The sequence below is a fragment of the Cricetulus griseus genome (genome assembly GCF_003668045.3).
Source record: "Cricetulus griseus strain 17A/GY chromosome 1 unlocalized genomic scaffold, alternate assembly CriGri-PICRH-1.0 chr1_1, whole genome shotgun sequence".
In the NCBI taxonomy this organism is placed as follows: domain Eukaryota; kingdom Metazoa; phylum Chordata; class Mammalia; order Rodentia; family Cricetidae; genus Cricetulus; species Cricetulus griseus.
Window position 1 is genome coordinate 67,601,443 of NW_023276807.1, and position 21,507 is coordinate 67,622,949.

The 21,507-nt window shown below is 46.6% G+C and overlaps 1 protein-coding gene across 1 annotated transcript; it reads right to left on the reverse strand.

Moving 5' to 3' along the window:
• Positions 1 to 1,878: 1,878 nt before the first annotated feature.
• Lamp1 (lysosomal associated membrane protein 1) lies at positions 1,879 to 19,986 on the reverse strand. The gene is given in 9 exon segments (NM_001246830.1): positions 1,879 to 2,807; positions 3,261 to 3,431; positions 3,515 to 3,581; positions 4,445 to 4,564; positions 6,424 to 6,602; positions 9,474 to 9,632; positions 10,080 to 10,299; positions 13,208 to 13,329; positions 19,811 to 19,986. Coding segments are annotated over 9 exon segments (1,224 nt in total). The 5' UTR covers positions 19,857 to 19,986; the 3' UTR covers positions 1,879 to 2,667.
• Positions 19,987 to 21,507: the final 1,521 nt, after the last annotated feature.

Sequence of the window (21,507 nt, forward strand, 5' to 3'; positions counted from 1 at the left end):
TAGAGGTCAGTTTCCTAGTTGTCATTCAACTGAAAGTTAGAATAGTGACTGTCATGTATGGCTCTGTATGATCTGGTCTGACTGGAGGATACGGCCCATTCCCACCTTCCCAGGATACTTTCCTAGCCAAGATTATGTGGCTGTGCTTATGTACACAGGGCCCTATGAGGGATAGGTGGGACTGTGTGGCTGTGCCTGTATAGACAGGGCCCCATGAGAGTCAGATGGGTTAGAGCAAGCAGCCCACTTGCTGAGCTTGGTTTCTTGTGGTGATCCCCTTGCTTTTTAGAAATGGACTTTACAGCTAGGCTGGAAAGGGCCCTGTCCCCTGGATGCCCACTGTTCAGTGAACAGGCTCTTCAGCAGGCTGACCTTCCAAAACACCCATGCTCATGTCCCACAGTGGACCCAGCACAGCCTAGCAGGCCATCACTAAATGTCCCCTGGGGACAGGCTGTTCTTGAAGCTGGATCATCAGGTCTTGATCAATGGCAGCTGCCATCAACTGCAAATAAACGCTGAGCCCCTTGTCTTGCAGCAAGCATGACAGCTGAAAGAGGACTCTCCCTTCCCAGTAAGTAGCCTTAGCTGGAAGGCCCCAAACCTTTGGAGGCAGGATCTGCTAACTCCATCCTGGAGTTATAGTCAGGTATAGTCAGAGCTATACCTGACACTACTGTGCAGATATTTCCCAAGGCAGTTTACTGGAGATGGCTTTCCTCAGTATTACCAGATGTAAGGGATGGTGGGAGGGAGGGATGTGTCACCTGCCAAGGGAGAGTGCTGGGGCTCTAGGGAGCAGCTGGAGTCACAAGAGGAGCTCTCCTATGCTCAGTCTGAGTGGTAGTGAGCCTGTACCCAACAAGGAACAGAGCTCCCTTCAGCTCAGTCCCTTTCAAAGGGCTGACTTCAAGCAAGCATGCTCCTGTTCCCTACAGCCCTGCCAGCAAACCAACAGATCATCCTGGAGGTACATATTCCCTTTCCCCCAAAAGCAGGAGTCTTGGGGCCTGAGTCTACGATCCCTGTGCTCATCGGACAGGAAGCTCTAGTTCCAGGGCCAGCAGGCTGACCTTGGTGTGCCTGCCATGTGGATTCTCTGCAGTGCTTTTGGCTTCTGAAGCCAGGGGCACATGGTGCTTCTAAGGCAGGGTTCCTGTTCTGTCTTCTGCACAGAGGGAGACGGCCCACAAGATGGGAGGGTGGGGCCTTTCCCATCATGAATATAGCTGCTATGGTCATTGGAGAGGTTTCCCAAGTCTTTACAAATCTCACCAACATTCGAGCAGAGGATGCTACAGATGGGTGCAGTTACCCAGTCTGGCATGTCCTGGTCTGCAACAGACAGCCTGTGCCTGAGAGGACAGAAATGAGGGCGGACAAATCAGAGCTTCCAGGAAATAGCCCTGGGCCTCTTCAACTCACCCCATGTTTGATGTGCATGTGGTTCTTGTGACACAGGTGCAGCTCACCTGGAGACTATAATTATATGGCCATATTATCATCAATTAAGACTCATCTAACACCAGACATGGTAGCACATGCTTCTCATCCCAGCACTGGGAGGCAGAAGCAGGAGGACAAGCTTAAGGCACCCTTTGCTACATGGAAAGCTCAAGGCCAGCATGAGCTACATGAAACCCTTCCTCAAAACAACAACAAATCACCTAGCATCTAGAACCATGACAAGTTAACATCTCTTTAACAGCAACAACAACAACAAAACCACCATTTAGTTTACTCATGGGCTAAGCAGAAGGCTGGATATCCTAACATTGTCCCAAAAGTAAGCATATGAGCGCACAATTTCACCCCACACACCATGAGCATCACTCCTAGGGATCTCTTGGATCACAGAAGCACAAGTCCAGACAGACAAAGAAGGAGACTTTTTATTAGCATCGTTACAGGCAATGCATTACGTGAGCTGGTCCTCAGTGTACAACCCACCTATGCGGCAGGACAGGTCAGCAGTGTGAATCTTTTATTGTACACAGTGCAGAAACGGGGCCACCCTCAACACCAACAGAAGACTGGAAATCACTTTACAAAAAGTAAATAAAAATAATGCCTTTTTCTATTTAGAAAAGTACCAGCTCATGGGTGGCAGAGCACAGAAACACTGGTGGTTGTGCCCAGCCAGATGCCAGATTCCGGTCCCCAGGCCAGGCAGCCCAAGCCTGTCCAGAGGTTGCCCTTGTGAATGCCTCTGTGCAGGGCTTCCCTGCTCTTCCCTTCTAGCATCTTCAGCGTGCAGCCTAAAGATCAGCCGCCCTTACCACGCCCAAGTGTCAGGCCAGAGATTCCCTTTGTAAGGCTTAAATCTGAGTAACAGGATGAAGAAACCAAACACCAAGTCTTAAAAAAGTCAAATGGGGGAGCCGTGCGATTCTGAAAGCCTTCTTGTCCTCCTTAGAGCTCTACTTTGGTAACATTAACATTTAACCAGTTAGCAAAATATTTAACCCAGTTAGCAAAATTAACACCGTCATTTCAATAGTTATTCCTTTGTGCATAGTAAATGTTGCAAGATGAACTTCACATTTGATAAAGCAGATTTGAAAACAGTTTGCCAGAAAGTGTGCCTCCCTTCCACACCTATCTAAGCTCGGGGACATAAGAACAGGCCCCTGTGCGTCTGGCGCAGCGCACCCGCCTGTCCACCGGCTAGATGGTCTGGTAGCCGGCATGACTCCTCTTCCTGCCGATGAGGTAGGCGATGAGGACGATGAGGACGAGCCCTGCCAGGGCACCACCCACAGCAATGGGGATCAGCATGTTGTTACCATCCTGCATACACTCTTCCACTGCAAGAAAGACAGCCCAGTATATTCACTACTGGGTCCACCCTCCTCACCTACTTGTTCCTGAGGGGAAAGGATGAGGCCAGGGTAGGGACAATGGGAGGAGACAACATGAGTGCTCTCTTGCAGCTGGGCAATCCCAGGTATGCTCCACCCAGGTTAGAATGAAAGGTGCCCATCACGCTGGACCAATGGTCAGCTGTGCTGTATCTTGGCACAGGTCCCTCAAGACAGGAAGCACCCTGGAGACCACGTTCAGAGAGAGACACTATCGTCACTTTCCTAATGTCTTCTCTCATCCATGGCAGCCTTGTCATACCTATGCCTGCAGTTCCTTCCTCACAAGGGGAAGAAAGGAAAGCTCTCAGTGGAGGTAAAGGGCACTGCCCGACGACCTGGCCCCACAAGAATATCTGAGATGCTTCTGTTGCCACGGTTACTATGGATGCTACTTACCAGACCCAAACCTGTCACTTTCAACCTTGAAAGCCTGGACCTGAACGCTGAAGACATTGAGGGAAAACTCCTTGGTGACAAAGATGTGCTCCTCGGTGTTGCACTTGTAGGAGTTCCCGACCGTGGCCTGAAGAGCTCTCAGTGATTGGTTGGAGGCCATGAGTGACGACACTGTAATGTGAGACAGTCTGCTCAACCACAGCCCTACTGGATGACAAGCACATGAGCCATAGGAAGGAAGAAGCAAATCTCACCGTTGGCATCGGGAAGAGTCATGTTCAACCGGACTTCTTGTAGGAAAAACAGGCTAGAACTGCCATTCTGAAAGAAAAGACAGCCATCAGTCACTTACAGCACAGGTGGGTGTCATCTGGTCAAGAGGACTTCTGCATTTGTAGCACAAAAGCAAAGCATACATTTGAATAGCTCACTCCAGACCTTTTCCTTTTATAGAGGGTGTCACTATGTAGCCCAGGGAAGTCTTGAACTCATGCTCCTGTCTGCATCTCTCAGTATTTGGACTATATTTTTGGTTGTGAGCCTAGCCTTTAGTGGCCAAGCCATCTCTCCAACCCATAGTTAGATTATAAAACATGCACGAATATGCTTAAATCCTCCTAGACCTGTTAGAACCAGCTTATCCACTAAAACTGAGATGACAGGAACCATGCTATTAAAAAATATTTTGAATAGTACAACAAAGTTCAAATCTATTACAAGAAATTATGAATGAGCTCATGTGTGTGCCATATTAAAATGGTTGTGCTGGCTGGGACACTCTTGGGCGACACACAGGAGGCTCTGGGCACATACATTACCCAGCACTACAGAAATAATCAGACACTCCACATACATTTTCAACTTTGCTAACTATACACGTGACTTGCCAGAAGATGGTACACGTAGTAGAAAGAAGGGCACAGAAATAGGTGGCACAGCGTGGTTCCACACACTGCTCTTTGCAGCCCCCATCACCCAACTCATTACAGGTCGCCCCCAAATATGTGCAGACTAAATAAGTCAGAGGGCATTTGTTGGTGAGAAGTGAGGAAGGAAACTTAGCCTATCATGTGGGGTGGGCACAACAGAGGGTGCCACCTCTTCCTTCCCGAAGCAGCACTGGAACTCCCTGAAGTCACCACAGCCTGCTATGTCCCACGTGATGAAATAGAAAAGAACCTCACCATCCCAAACTTCAAATCCAGGATACTGTTCTTGCTCTCCACTGTCAAGGTCACCACATGAGGACTGCAGCTCCCACTAGCTGTGTCATTTGGGCTGATGTTCAATGCTCTGGTCACAGTCTGACAAGAAAAACATAGTCGTCAATCCAGGCTCTGGTGACCCTCTGAAACACAGACACCACCACTAATGGCTAATAAAGTGGACATCCATTCTAACAAGTCAGGAGGGACTGTTAACCACATCTGTGCAGCATTCTGGGTTCCCAAACGTGCTACTATCTTCAGACTGCTATCTGGCACCAGAGGCTTGGATTGGACCCTGTGATGGCTATTCTTGGTGTGAACTTGACAACACCTGGAATAACTAAAATCCAAGTGGCTGGGTACACTTGTGAGGGACTTTTTTTTTCTTAATTAAATCATTTGTAGTGGGAAGACCCAATTCAAATTTATTTTTAATTATTTTCTCATATATTACATCCTGACTACAGTTTCCCCTCCCTCCGCTCCTCCTAGTTCCACCCCTACCCACTCCTCCTCCATTTCCCTTCATAAAGGGACAGGCCTCCTAGGGACATCAACCAAACATGGCATAACAAGTTGCACTAAGACTAGGCACCTCCCCTCATATTAAGGCTGGATGAGGAAACCCAGTGGGAGGAAAAGGACCTAAAAACAGGCATAAAGAGTCAAAGACAACCCCTGCTCCTACTGCTCCTCAAGACCAAGCTACATAACCCTAACATATATGCAGAGGGTCTAGTTCAGACCCATGCAGACTCCCTGACTGTCCCATTCAGTCTCTGTGAGCCCCTATGAGCCCAGATTAGCTGGTTCTGTGGGTTTTCTTGTGGTATCCTTGACTCCTCTGGCTCCTGCAATCCTTCCTCCCCTGGGAAAACCCAATTTTAATCTGTATCTGGTGCACTGAACAACTACTGGATTCTTGGGCCTTGCATTAACAGACAACCACTGTTGGGTTAGCAGGACCAAGCCTAAAAAGCCATTCTAATAAATCATAACACATCCACGCACGCACAGTGGTAGTTTGAATGAAAATGGTCCCCATAGGCCCATAAGAGTGGCATCATTAGGCCAGTGGCTTTATTGGAAGAGGTGTGTCACTAGGGGACAAGCTTTGACATTTCAGAAGTTCAAGCCAGGCCTAGTATGTCTCTTCTTCTGCAGATCAGATGTAGAACTCTCAGCCACCTCTCCAGCACCATGTCTGCCTGCCTGATGCCATGCTTCCTGCCATGGAGATTATGGACTAAACCTCTGAACTGTAAGCAAGCCCCAATTAAATGTTTCCCAAGAGTGGCTGTCGTTATGGTGTCTCTTTACAGCAATAGAAACCCTAAGTAAGACATCCATCCATCATCCATTCAAAATGTACATAATATACTATATATGTACATACATATACACAGGGATTTATTAGAATGGCTTACAGATATACATTCACTCTGTAAGTTCTATTCCTCTACACAACACTGACTAAAAAGACCCTGATGCTTTTTCTAGCTTTCTCCAGCCTCAATGCCTCCGCAGGTCCTTCTGCCGAAGGCTTCCTTTCTGAACAGCTAAGACCACAGGTGCATACAGCCTTGGCCTGGTTCAACCATACACTGTAAAATTCAAACCAACAACCTTCTCCCTTCCCTACAGACACTATTCCTATCAGGGTACGAACTTCAGAAGTGTACAAATAACACAAATTTCAGTAGTAAAAGCTGAAGGAAAATATGATGCTCCAACAAGGATCAAGGCACTTTTTAGCATCAGGGACTTTTGTGGGCAGATGGTGTGCCACAGCTCAATCAGACAAATGCAGCTCAAGACTCAACAGTGGACAGAAGTGCACACAGGGCTCAAATCAGCACTGCCTCTTGTTTTGCACCACAGAAGGTATACTAAGCAACAACCTGAAGCACCGTATTTCTTTTCATGAATAAAAGCAACCCCCCGTTCCTCCCTACCATGTTGTCCTTCTTCATGTAGGTGATGTTCATCTGCAGGGCCATAGAGGCAAGCAGGCAGGTTCCGTTTTCACCAGTCACATTGTACTTAATCACAGTGGGGTTTGTGGGCACAAGTGGTGGTGAGGGGCTAGGCGGCACAGTGGTCGGGGAAGGTCCATCCTGCGTGCAGCGTGTCTCTGCAGGGACAGTAAAGAAGTTCAAGGTTCAGCTTGCTTATGACTACCCCAGATACTAGAGGGCATGTCAGAACTAGAAACACCCACGTATGAACTCTGCAGGACATTCCGCTCCCACAACTGCTAGGTACATGGACAGCAGGTTCTGGGTAGCAGAGGGAGGCCCCAGAGCACCACCCCCCCACACTCACTCTCTCTCTCTCTCAACCCCCATCCTAGCCCTCCTTCTCCATACAAAACCTATATTGTGAGGCCAAGAGAAAGCCTCACCCTACCATAAGGGAGTGACGTCTAGGTCATATCACATACACCAAGGTAGCATAAATTGAAGTGTCCACAGTGAGTTGTCACAAGGAAGGCACTGTGCTAGAAACAAGACAGAGGTTCTTGACAGTCAGGCCCTGGCCAGGTCTGTCATTTCTTAGAACACATGCACTAACTACAGCCTAGTACTATCAGCAAGGGTGTGCAAGAGCCTGGAGGGTAAGGGAGGTGCCTGGTCTACAGAGAGAATTCCAGATTAGCCAGGGCTATACAGTCTTGAAAAACAAAACCAAAACCAAAGTGTTTTGCCTGCACATATATGGGTGCCTGAGGCTAGAAGAGGGGACTGGATCCCCTAGAACTGGGGTTACAGACAGTTGGCAACCACCATCTGTGTGCTGATGGTTCAAACCCAAGTTCTGGAAGAGCTGCCAATGTTCTTTAACTGCTGAGCGATCTCTCCAGCCCTATTTTATTTTCTTTTAAAAGATTTGTGAAGTACTCAAGTTTATTTTGGTCTGATCCTTTACAGTTAACAGAAAGAATGATGCATGAGGCATCCTTCCTTGTCAAGGCCACCCCTATGATACTTACAAACAATAATACATGTATACACACTCACAGATGTAACCGAATTGTGTTAAGTAACAATTATTAGGAAACTATGAAAGCAGACCAGCAGCATAAAAACATAGGATTCGAATCAGGTAGAGAGGCACGTGCAGGCTTAACCACTGGAGGGAGAGCTCTGGAGCCCACACAGAAATACAGAACTGACTCCCAAGGGCTCAACTCTGACACCCACTACATGCACACACGGCACTCATACACACAAAATAATTATTTCTTAAAAAAGAAAAACTAAACCCATATGTGTACCACACAACTGAGCAGGATCCCCATAGACAGAATGTTGGCCTCCACCTGGATGGACAACCTGGAGCTTTGGAAACTCCAAGCACGCACTGCTCCCAAGTTTTGTTACTCTGCCTAGTTTACCACAAGCTGCCTGTGGAGGCACTTCAGAGGACAACATGTCTTAGAAAGGCCACCACCTGCCTCTCTTCACCTCCCCAAGTAGATAAAGCTCCAGCTGGTTTGAAAACAGACTGTATGGGAGCCAGTCCAAGGCTATGTTTGACTCTGGCCTCAGTCACTAACCATGTGATGGTAGCAAGTCTGTATACACATCTATGGAAAGGGGCACTGCTCTTTCCCACTGTTTGTTGGGAAGGTAAGCTGCATCGAGGCTGGTAGAAGAATTTAGCCCAAGTAAGCATCTTCAGAACCACCCTATTTCTCCTAATTATATCTGGCTTTGTGTGGGGGTGGGGTGGGTATCTTTTACCCTTTGTCCCATCATTAACACTTTTGTCACTAGATCAGGAAACAGAAAGGCACATCTGTGGGCTGAAGAGATGCTCACCAGGTTAAGAGCATTTGCTTCTCTTCCAGAAGACCCAGGTTTAATTCCCAGCACCCACTTGGTGGCTCACAAGTGTTTATAACTACAGTTCCAGATGATCTAATGCCTTCTTTTGGCCATCTTGGACATCAAACATGTACATGTAGGCAAAACACACACAAAAACTTTTTTAAAAAGGGGAAAAAGCAAAACATAACAAAAAACCCAATTCTATTTGTAACACAACAGTACATATTTCAGAGTAGGACTCTATCTCAACTAGGCTTTGCTAGAGTCAGTGCAAAAGCACATGCAACTAATGCAAGTAGCTATGCTGTCAGGCACGGTAGCGCACACCTTTAATCCCAGCACTCAGAAGGCAGAGGCAGGTGAATCTCCACAAGTCTGAGGACAGTCTAGTCTATATATTGAGTTGCAGGACAATCAATCAGAGTTACATAATAGAGACTGTCTCAACAAAACAAAAGGGTCAAAGTAAAACTATGCTTCTAGATACTAACCTTCAAAGTCAGCTCCATATGTAATGAAATACTTCCTTTTTTAACTTTAGGTGGCAGAATAGAGCCTGTACTAGTGTGCCACCTGCTGAGAAAATGCATGCTACACCCCTTGAACTCCAACTGAAAGCACTGAGAGACAACCCGAGTTAGCTCTCTCCAGCAGTCACATTAGTCTTCCATTAGGACTATGGGGCAACCCCAGAAGGAAAGTCAATAGGACAGGTCTTGGTTTTTAGAAGGCTGGCAGGCTAGGTAAATCTTACACAAATCACATGCCCTTGCTTTTCCAATGGACGATTTAATTTCAGAGTTGACTGATTGGATTTGGGGAAAAGTGGCATCAGGGCCTACCAGTTTGGTCAACAGGTACAGGCCAGGGGGTCACACCTCCTCAGACAGGTCTTGCCTGAACTGGTCTGAGGAAACTAGCTTGAAGGTAGAGTGTTATTGGGAGTCTGAACTCCTAACCATATCCCTCACTGTCCACAAGATCACTCTTCCATATTTCACGAATAACTGAGACCACTTGTTTTAACCATTCTACCCTTTTAATCAGGACATGCCATCTCATCTTCAAAGGCTGTTGTCCGTAAAAGCAGAAGAGCTGCCAGACAGTGGTGCAGTCTCACTGCACTGTGGAGTGTGTCACCTGCAGCCACCTCAGCCCAGCCAGCATCTTACCTTCCTTGCTGAAGTTGCTATTCAACAGGTAGGCCTGGATAGTGGCATCACTGAGCGTGACGGTCACATTGCCCATGTGGACCTGGATAGCACTCAAACACCGGTATGTTTTGTTGATGTCTGCCTTGATGTCAGTTGAGGAGTCTACAGAGTGGATCCCTATATCCAAAGCCACAAACAAAAACAAAACACAATTTTTAACTGTGTGTAGTACTTAGTTAAACTGACTTATTTACCATCACCTTGTATTCTTCCTTTTCTTTTGAAGCCTAAGAACAGTTTTATTAGTTTAAAAGAGAAACCTCAGGCAGGCAAGCTGTAAATCTCAGTGGCTGAGGGAGGAAGGTGGAGAAGCAAAAGAGGGAGACCTATGCCACCTGTGGTAAGACAGAATGCAGTCAGCCATACAGTGGGGAGCGGAAAAAGCCTAAAGTACCAGAGAAAAAATACTTCGGCTCTGGCCAGCATTAAAAGAAAGGGAGAGAAAAGAAAAAGGAAGTCATGACTAAGAAAGGCAGGCAGACCTAACAGACCCTCATATGGCTCCTAGAAAGGCTAGTTCTCTACTCTTCCCTTCAGTTTTGCATTTTGTCACAGAAGACTTACCCTTGTTGCTGGCATTCAGGAAATGTTGAGTGTCTGACAAGTTATAAGCAAAATACATGTCCTGGACACTGTAACGTGTTGCATTTCTTGTGAAGTTGAGCGTCAATAAATATCCGCTTCCAAAAGCAATTGTGAGGATGGGTTCAGAAACATTTTCTCTACCACAAGAACTGTTACTATTCAGTACTTCTGCAGAGGACGGCAGTTCAAAGGTTGAGTTCTAGAACAAATACAATTCCGACATAACTCCATGAGAATGTATGCTGCTAAGGAGACATCTGGCAAAGAGGGATCTGTATGTATACTGGTAAAAAAAAAAAAAATGTACCTTTCAATCAATGCTAATACAGTCATCTGCAAATACTTTATTTGGTACAGTATCTGTATAAATTGTTGGGATACAGTGTAGTTCAATGCATGCAAACAAGATGTGACTTAAACCAGGGTGGTCAGCATTTCCATCTGCTGTGCACTGGGAACCTTCAGCCAGGTTTAAGTATTCTGAAACACTAACAGACTGTGGTAGGTATGGGCACACAGTGGTCTATAAAGTGTTCACTTTTTTTTGTTTGTTTGTTTTTGTTTTGTTTTTCAAGACAGGGTTTCTTTGTGGTTTTTGGAGGCTGTCCTGGAACTAGCTCTTGTAGACCAGGCTGGTCTCGAACTCACAGAGATCCGCCAGCCTCTGCCTCCCAAGTGCTGGGATTAAAGGCGTGTGCCACCAACGCCTGGCTTAAAGTGTTCACTTTTAATATATCGTACTTACTACTAACAGAGTAAATCAAGTGAGAGAGAACTGACTTATTAGTCATAGTTTAATCTGCTTCTCATTCATTGTGTGCACAGCTCAATTCTAATACTCAGGAGGCTGAAGCAGGAGGATCATGGAGTTTGAGGCTGGCCAGTGCTTAGTAATAAAACACAACATAGACATAAAATTTTAAAAACATACTATTAAATTTCAATTTATATCAGAACCAAAGCCAAAGTTACCTTGAAAGTAAAAAATCTAACTTGATGCTACCCCTTTTTTTGAAACAAAAATATCTCTTTAAAGAATGTCTCCTGGCTGGGCAGTGGTGGCACACACCTTTAATCCCAGCACTTGGGAGGCAGAGAGAGGCAGGTGGATCCTTGTGAGTTTGAGGCCAGCCTGGTCTACAGAGTGAGTGCCAGGACAGCCTCCAAAGCTACAGAGAAACTATATTACAAAAATGAAACAAAAAGAATTTTTCTTAGGGTGACAGACGAAGCTTGGCCAGAAGAGCACTGTCTGTCTAGCATGCATGATGCTCTAACCTTGTTCTCTAGCACTTCATAGCCCAAGTCAGATGGGGCAAGCCTGTAATCCCAGCACTCGGGTGCGGGAAGCTAGAGTCAGGGATGTTAGGTCACAACAAGTATGTGAGACCCTATAAACCCTATAAACTCATAAACCAATAGACCCACCCAGACACCCTCACCAATCCTAGGGCCCCAAACCACTTAAGAGAAGTAAAAAGCTAAGGCAGGTAAAATGGCTCAGTGGATAAATACACCTGCCATCAGGCCCAATAACCTAAGTTCAATATCAGGGCCCACATGGTAGCAAGACCAATTCTCCCAAGTTGTTCTCTAGCTTCTTCTATCCATGCACTGTGGCAGAATGCTCACAAAGTGTACATGTACACAGACACAGACACAGACACAGACACATCCATGTGCACACACGTAAATTTGAAAAGTAAACTAGAGGGGCTGGAGTGATCGCTCAGTGGTTAAGAGCACTGGTTGCTTTTTCAGAGGACTGAGACTAAATTCCCAGCACCTACATGGCTTAACTATCTTGAACTCTAGCTCCAGGGGATCTGATGCCCTCTTCTGGCCATCATGGGCACTACACACATGCACTGCACAGACATAAGCAGGCAAGCACTCATTTACAACAGGCTCAGACAAGCCTTTGCGTATTTACACAGAACTAGTACAGACGAGCCAGGGATCCAGCAACTCTAAGGAATGGCAATCCTGCAGGCCCAGTTCCTACTGGCTCCAGGGCAGAACTGAGTGTTGCTGTATGGGGTTATGGGAGAGACGACAGTTCTAACCAAGGACTGAAAACACAATGTGATTCAGGGTTTAATTTATTGAGACAGGGTTCATATAGCCCAGGCTAGGCCTTAACTTCTGGTCCTTTACAGGTATGGTGTATCTCATGATCTAGGGATGCATTTAAAAGGGTAATAACATATAATGAGTGTGTGAAATACCCACTAACAGATAATTAAAAGGAAATTTAAAATATAGGCTACTCATCTGCTAGCAACCCAAGAACAAACATAAAGTTTGTACTCACTGTATAAACACAAACCTGCTTTAACAAACCACTAAGAACATCTTTTTGTTTGTTTATTCATTGAGACAAGGTCTCACTGTGTGGTTCTGACTCTCAACTTTGTAGACCAGGTTGGCCTTGAATTAAAAGATTTGCCTGGCCTGGCAGTGGTGGTGCACAACTTTAATCCCAGCACTCAGAAGGCAGAAGCAGGAGGATCTCTGTGGGTTTGAGGCCAGCTTGGTCTACAGATTGAGTTCCAGGACAGCCAGGGATACACACAGAGAAACCCTGTCTTGAAAAACAAAACATAAATCAAGACACCCCACCCCCCCAAAAAAGATCTGCCTGCCTCTGCCTCCTCCTGAGTGCTCAGACTAAATGTGTGTGCACCAGGTTCAGTCCACTAAGAGCATGTTTCTTAAAGGAACACAGTCTATAGCATTGCTCATGCCACTATTGAGAATACATCTCTCGGAATATAGTAATTGTCTAAAGCAAATGAAGATCAAAAAGACATAGAGCTGTATATTGACCACAAAAAATACAAGAAAGCTAACCAAGTAGCACCAGGGAAGCATTTGGCAAACTTGCTGAACCATGAGGTTCTATAAGGTGGCTGTAAAGCAACTATAAAGAAATCCAGAAAATGTGTTCACTGAACAGTGGAAACAGAATGCAAATGGTCTGTTGTGGCTGCAGACACCAGCAGGGACTGAGGTTACCTAAGGTCTTGAAGCTATATGCCCAATGGAGAAGGATAGACTAAGGTAGGGTAATTTTTCAGAGTCCCACAAAGGCTGACGTCTCCTACCTTAGAACCATGTCCAGTCTCGTAGATGGTGAAGAAGGAGGCAGAGAAGTTGGCCATTATACAAGCTGTGCCATTGCTGTCTTTCACCACAAACAATGCTGAGGCACCGTGTGCAAGGCCTGCTGCTTCCAGTAAAAAGAAACAATCATACACCTCCTTCAAAGTACAAGTGGTATTTCTGTTTCTGGTAACTTTTATTAAGATTCACAGTATTCGGTAAACTCTGAACCAGACAAGTGGATTATAGGCTGCTGCCCTACTCCTAATCCCCCAACCCTGGATCCCACAGAAAACTGCCATCTTCCAGGCTGTCCCATCAGCTTGCCAACCCTATCTACAGACCCTGAGTATGGTTATCAGGGTACTTACCCTAGGCATATGTCCCCCAGAGGCTCTATCTGTAAGATGTGTGGGGCCTGAAAAGTACACCTCATGCCAGGCAAGCAACTGCCTACTGCAGAAACCCAGGGGAGTGTCTGCAACTAGTAGTTACAGTTTGGCTAGTTTTTACCTCTCAGACCAGGGGTGTGGCAAAGGAAGCACGAGTTCAGACACAGTGCCTGGATTTCACCAGCACATGGCTGAAGGACACTGGGCACACCCTCAATCCACACAAGTGAGGGCTGCCCTGTTTGTGGAGGGTCAAGGACATATGAAGGCTCTAAAGATTTTCAAGCGAATAATGGTCTCTCCAGCACAGCTGCTCTCTGGCTTTTGAAATAAAGCTAATAAACCTCACACTTGTAATCCTAGCACTGGGGAAGCTAAGGCAAGAGGATCACCTGTCTGCCACCCACAGTGCAGAGACCCATCTACAAACCTACAAACAACCCCACTATCCTAATCAGGATGCCCAGCAGCAAGTTAGAAAAGCAGTACTTTCAGCTGGGCATGGCAATGAACACCTTTATTCCCAGTGCTCAGGAGGCAGACAGACCTCTGTGAATTTGAAATCAGCATGGTCTATATATATAGCAAGTTCTAGGCCAGATAAGACCACATAGTAAGACCCTGTCAAAAAAAAAAAAAAAAAAAGCAGTAGAGAGAGGAGGGGACCATAACTGACAATTAGCGAGTGTCACTACAGTTTACAGACAAACAAAGCTAGGCACTCCTGCTCATTCTAAAGCCATGCTACTACACAGGCTTATCAGCCATCACTGTCCAGCAATAGGTGGCATGCTGTCACATCTCTCTGCTGCTACAAGCTTGTATACACTCTTTCAAGGACACTGACACATCTGGGGCCCAAGATGTCTGCTTGGGAGCGGGAGGCAGGAACACAAGTTTCAGGCTAGGACATTCTATATAGTAAGTTCAAAGCCCAAGAGGGAAACACAGCAAGACTCCATCTTAAAACAAACAAATGAACAACAACAAAATAAAAAATCTTACTTCCTGAGAAAACAAATGAACTTTAATGAACCCAATTTATTTCATTCTTGCAACTTTAAAAAAAAAATAAAAAATTTAGAGTAACTACTATCCAAACCCAAGAGCTAGAAGCTCCAATGCTCTCTTCTGACCTCCAAGGGCAAAGCACTATACATACGCTCTCCCAAGCACATACATAAAAACAGACATTTAAAAACAGAACATGACTGTACTAGTTAGGATTAACATTGCTGTGATAAAAACACCATGATCAAAAGCAGCTTGGGGAAGGGTTTATTTGGCTTACACTTCCATATCACTGTTCATTACTAAAAGAAGTCAGGAGCTGATGCAGAGGCCATGTTAAGAGTACTACTTACTGGCCAGGCGTTGGTGGCGCATGCCTTTAATCCCAGGACTTGGGAGGCAGAGGCAGGCAGATCTCTGTGAGTTCGAGGCCAGCCTGGTCTCCAGAGCAAGTGCCAGGATAGGCTCCAAAGCTACACAGAGAAACACTGTCTCCAGGAAAAAACAAAGAAAGAAAGAAAAAAAAAGAGTACTACTTACTGGCTTGTCCCCGACCCCTGCTTGCTCAGACTGCTTTCTTATGGAACCCAGGACCACCAGCCCATGGATGGTACCACCCACAATGTCCCCTCGTCCATCAATCACTAAAAAAAAAATGTCCTATAGGCTTGACTACAGCCCCATCTTATGGAGGCATTTTCTAAAATGAGGCTCCTTTATCTCAGATAACTCTTGCTTGTGTCAAGTTGACACAAACTAGCCAGCATAATAGCCAAGTGTGGTGGCACACATGTGTAATCCCAGAACTAGACAGGCAAAGACAGAAGGACCACACAAGTATTTGGCCAGCCTGGTTTACCTACCAACTTCTAGGCCAGCCCATGGCTACATACCAAGTCCCTGATTCAGAGAAACAACTGAAACTAGGGGTAAGAGAGATGGTTCAATGATCAAGAATACTTGTTCTTCCACAAGACCCAAGTTCAAGCCCCAGTACCCACACTCATCTGTAACTCCAGTTCCATGGGGTTCCACGCCCTCTTCTGGTCTCTTTGAGGACCCCTTATACTACACAAAATATCTTAAAATCCAAACCAAAAGTACTGTAGCCTGCCTGACCCACAGCAAAAAAGGTCACTATTGCAGGACTTCCTTGCCCTGAGATGTCTTTAGGAAAAAGTGTCTGAGCTTTTTCCCTCGCCAACACAACAGATGCCCCCATGGGAGCACAAAGTCCAGCTTTAACTAGGCTGTCTTCTCATGAGTTTTCTTGTCACCCTAGTAGTTTGTCAACCATACTTTTCCCAAATTAGTAACAATCACAGTTTTCCCAAACTAGTAAACATGCATATTCAAAAGAAAACAAAGTATTATTACTATAATTTAAAAGATTTTTTGTGATTTCTGAGAACATGCCTTTTCCCAGTCACTGGCTGCTCCCATTCTCTGGTGTCTTTCTCTTTCTTAATTAACTGTCTTCAGTTCTACTACCTATAAAAATAAATAAAATAAATGTGTGTGGGGGGGTGCTGGAGAAACAGCTCAGCGGTTAAGAGCACTGGCTGCTGTTTCAGCGACCCAGATTCAGTTCCTAGCAACAATATGACTGCTCACAAGGATTCCAGATCCACAAGATCTGATACTCTCTGTGGCCTCTGTGGGCACTGCATATACAGTGCAGAGACATACATGCAGGCAAAACTCTCATGCATAAAATAAAAAGATGAAGCTAAAATTTACTTATTTTGTTTTTTTGAGTCAGGTTTTCTCAGTGTAGCCTTGGCTGCCCTAGAACTCGCTCTGTAGACCAGGCTAACCTCAAACTCAAGAGATCTGCCTGCCTCGGCCTCCCAGAGTGCTGGGATTAAAGGTGTGTGCCACCACTGCCCTGGTGAAAATTTCAACTAAAATGGGGCTAAAGAGATGGCTTAGTAATTTAGAGTACTTGTTGTTGCAGAAGACCTGGCTTTCTTAGCACCCACATGGTGGCTCACAACCATTCAAACCATTCAAACCTGAACTCCAGTTCCAGGGGATCCAATGCCCTCTTCTGACCTCCACAAGCACTAGGTACATACATGCAGGCAGAACTCATACACATAAAATAACTTTTAAAAAATTATTTAAAGGTGTGCAAAATTTAAATATTTTTTTAAAAAAGGGCTTTTCCCCAATCAGTTAAGATGTCTAAGGCAGTTCTGGGACTGAGACAGGAACAGCTGTCACGAATCCCACCTACCTACTAATGACAACTTGCTCATTTCTCCTTTCTCCATAGGTCAAAGGGTAATTCTGGCTAGTTCTTTCAAAACACTACAGGAAATTCCCTTCCCTGCAACCAGTAAGGCAGTGGGAAGCACACATGCTCAAGTTAGAAGCTCTTCAGTTACTAGCTACGTGACCTTGGGCCAGGAGTAGCCACCTAACCACCCTGATTACACAACAGAGGCAGGAAGAGTGCAGAGCCTCGAGGCTGACTGACAGAACCCTCAGCAGCTCACCCTTTAATCAAAAGGCCTTGTTACTGAGTCACTTTTGTTTTGGGGGCTCTCTTGCTTCTTTGCCCAGGATGTCCTGGAACTCTTGGACTCAAGTGTGTTGCCATCATGAAGACCTGCTTAACAGCTACTTGTGACACATTTACTTTGTGACAGGCACTTCTCAAAGCATGCTTCCATCAGGTTACTATGACAACTCTAAAAGGCCTGCTATGATTCCCTCCTGCTGAGGTGAAAAGGTCCAGAGATACTAACTTGTTTCAAGGTCACAGCAAGTGAGTGGTCCAGTTTTTGTTTGCTCCAGCGTGTGGCCTGCTGACAATGCTGCTTCTGCAGAACCTCCTAGTGAGGGGGTATTTTGTTTGTTTGGTTTTTTTTTTTTTTTTTTTTCCGAGACAGGGTTTCTCTGTGTAGCTTTGGAGCCCATCCTGGCCTCAACTCACAGAGATCCGCATGCCTCTGCCTCCTGAATGCTGGGATTAAATTTAGGCGTGCGCCACCAACGCCCAGCCGTGAGGGAGTATTTTGAAACCAGCCTGGGTTCACTTACAGAGTGAGACCCTGTCACCAACCAACCACACCCATATCTTGGCTTGATTCCTTTACATCTTATCTAGTGACACATAAATCACCTTTAACACTTAAAAGACCAAAGTTTCACTGCACACACTTAACCACCATCTCTAGAGGGAGGGTTCCCTCCCTGCTGACTAGCTTCCACAAGGCTTGAACATGCCACACAAGCCGCTGTGGGAGAAAAGGGGTAAGTGTCTGCACTTGTAGAGAGCTGCTTTTGCTTAGATCCAGTTCAGGACCATGGCTACAAAGCAGACATTTCTTCATGATAGCACCATGCACTGGCGTGTGTCAGGACAGGAGACTGGGGCCAGGTGCCAGGTGCTACAGTCTACATATGCATAGTTAAAAGGCCAGGTCAAGTAACTATGTCTGAGTTGGGTCTAACAGAGTATCAGTTCAAAATTACGAGACCACAGAACATTTAATCACCAATCTAGTGAAGAATTCAAGATCCCACAGTCCAGGATAACAATTAGCAGAAGCCTTCTCATACTTCTAGACTAACAGATCTCATCCAGAAAGGGGAAGGTCATGGGGTCGGCACCAACAACTGAACAGTAGTCCCATTAGGCAACCATATACACTAGTTTCAGTTCATACTAGTCTGCTTTCTATTAAGCAATTAAACACAATGACAGCTTGGAGAAGTTAGCAATTAATATAGGAACAATAATTCCAAAGTTATAATTTTCCTAAAAATAAAAGTATTTTTGAAGTTATGAAATTGAAATAAAAATTTAAATAAGATCTAAATCAAAGTTAAAGTACTTTTGTGAAAGCTGGGACATAACTTATGGAATACAGTACTCAGTTAGTGTCACAGATTTTTCTCTCCCCTTGGATTCTGAGACAGTGTCTCACCCTGTAGCCTAGGTTGGCCTCAAATTCACAGAAATTTTCCCACATTAGAATGCTAAGTGCTAGGATTACAGGCATAAACCACCTAACCCAGGATGACCTTCAATTCGAAATTCCCCTGCCTCAGACTCCCACCACTGGTTGCTTTTATTCATCTATTGTTTGTTTATTAATCAATTAATTGCCAGCAGGGTCTCTAGTCCTGGCTGTCCTGGAATTCATTTCGAAAACCCGACTGGCCTGTTAAAGAGAACACTCTGCTTCCTTAGTGCTGGATTAAAGGCAGACCACCATCCCAGACAGAGGTTGGTTTTAAAACATGAACTACTGCCTGGCATGGTGTCCCACGACTTTAATCCCAGCACTAGGGAGGCAGAGGCAGGCGGATACCTGTGAATTTCAGGCTAGTACGTTCTACATGGTTGAGATTCTGCTTTTTTTTTTTAAAGTAAATAAAGAAAAGAAAGTATAAACACTCTAAGGGTTCTACGTAGTTTCGACCGTGCTGGCGATTTAACTCCGGGTCCATAAGCAATGTTATTTTAAGTTAGTTATTGTATTGTTGAACTGCATCCCCAAGCCCTGTGAGCTCTTCTAATAAAGCCATTGCGACACGACAGAACTTGTCTCAGCAATTCCTATTCTACTTACAACTACTGAACCATGAAAGGTCACAGGTCCCTTAGCAAGGTTTGAGACCGCCGGGTAAGTGCACTTCTCGTCTCCCATTGATTTAAACAGTTCATTTCACTCAAGCAGCAAGATAAAAAGGGAAACCAGATTCCATAAAGCCACAGTCACAGAATTTTGGGGTGTGATGTGTCTTAAGGGGTGCTCGGGAGTACCTGTCCCTATGTGGCCCGGGTGAACTCTCGCCAGCCTTCTCTCTCGGGTCCTGCAGATGCTGGCACTGCAGCCAAACCCTGCGCGTTACTGGGATACAGCGGTGAGAGGGCACCTCAGGCAGGAGTCAGAGGCAGCACCCACTCCTCTCACAAGGAAGCCCGGGTGCCAGCAGCACTGCTCCCCGCACCCAGGAACTCCATCTCGGCCCCCACCAGAGCGTCCGGGGAGGGGGGGTCTCAGGCTGGGCTCCCACCCCGCATCTGTGTCCTTAGGCCCGCAAGGGCTTCGAGCGGCAAGCGCCACTGCGGAGCCGGCCAGCCGGCCGGCTCGAGGCCTACTCGGCGCCCCGTTCCCACCCGGCCTGGCGCCCCCTTCCCGTCCGTCCCGAGACGCCAACCCCGCCCGGTCCTCCCGGGCTCACCCAGCAGCAACAGGAGCAGCGACCGCGGGGCGCCAGGGGCCGCCATGGCGCGACGCAGCCGAGGCCGGGGTGCGGCGGTTGCGAGGCCGGCGGGAGGACGCGTCCACCGACTCGAGAGGCCCGGCAGCTGCGGCGCCGGCACGGAGGGGACCCTGCGGCCGGCAGCGCCTGTCACGTGAGCAGCGCCGCGCCCGCCGGTCACGTGAGCCGAGCGAGGGTCTCGCGAGAGCGGCACCGGGGCGGCCGCTTCCTTCCCGCCTCTCCCCTGCGAGCCTCCGCTTCGCGCGTGACTTCGGTCACGTGCCGGCTGTCCCTGTCACCTGACCCGTCGGCCACGTGACGCGCTGCCGCCGGGGCCTCTCCCGGTGTGTCCTGAAATGGAAAGTAGGTGGTGGCTTTGAGAAAGGGAAGAAGAAACGCTGCCAGAGAAAGTGAGGGTGGAAACGGGAAGTCGAGAAGGCTGGACCAAGGCCAGTGGGCCAGGCTGCCTGCCACCGTGTGGGCCCAGGCCAGCCGCAGGTCCACAGTCCAGCCGTAGGCTGACATCCATGTTTAGGCTCATACCAGTGTTTACATCCAGGACAGTGTGCTTATCCATTTCCAGGGCCCAGGCTGGCCTCCACTCAGGTTCCCGGGCTACCTCTAGGCCCAGACGTGTCTAGGGCCAGCAACAACCGTGTCTTTTTCGTGCTGTAGTCACAGGTCAGTCCTTAAGGACATGTAGATACTGGTAGGAAAGACACTTTTTTGAAGACAAGATTTCATTATATATCCCTACCTGACCTCAAAAAGATACGCCTACCTCTGCCTCCTGAGTGCAGGGATTGACTGCTTGGGTGTGGTGTTTTTGAGTACTCCTGATTGGGGGAGAGCGTCTTACTTAGATGGTCATCTTACTTGAGATGATTGAGGATTTCCATGAAGAACTCAATACTAAAACATCTTCCCCTTTTGTGGATGTCTCCAGGGTTTGTTGCTTGTTTTTTCTTTTATTTTTAAAGATTTTTTAAAATTTATTATGTAAACAACATTCTGAACACCAGAAGAGGGCACCAGATCTCATAAAGGATGGCTGTGAGCCACCATGTGGTTGCTGGGAATTGAACTCAGGACCTCTGGAAGAGCAGCCAGTGCTCTTAACCTCTGAGCCATCTCTCCAGCCTCTGTTTTTTTCATTGTTTTAGGCTATGTTGTCACTGTAAAGCCCTGCTTGACCTGGAACACACTGTATGGACCAGACTGGCCTGTCCATAGTGTGGAGATTACAGGTGTGTGCCATCACGAACAGCAAAACCCAAGTTTTTATGTTGTTGTGTTTTTTTTAGGGGGGACAGATGATCTCTATATAGCCCTGGCTGTCCTGGAACTCATTATATAGACCTGGCTGGCCTCAAACTCAGAGATCAGCCCTTCTCTGCCTTCAGAGTGCTATGATTAAAGGCATGTGCCACCAGGACAAGCTTGAAATCCCTGAGTTTTAGCTTGAGGATTCCTCCTGTTACAGATTTTTTCATTCACACTGAGTCCTTCCTCCCTCTCAGAACTGTGGACCCAGTAACAAACACTAAAGCTGTTTATGCTGTGGAGGAGTTTAATTCTTTTACCAGAGAGTGAGAAACTGCCAGAGAGGCTGGAGAGATGGCTTGCTTGGTGATTAAGACACTTGTGGCTCTTGTGCAGGACCCTGTTCCCATTCC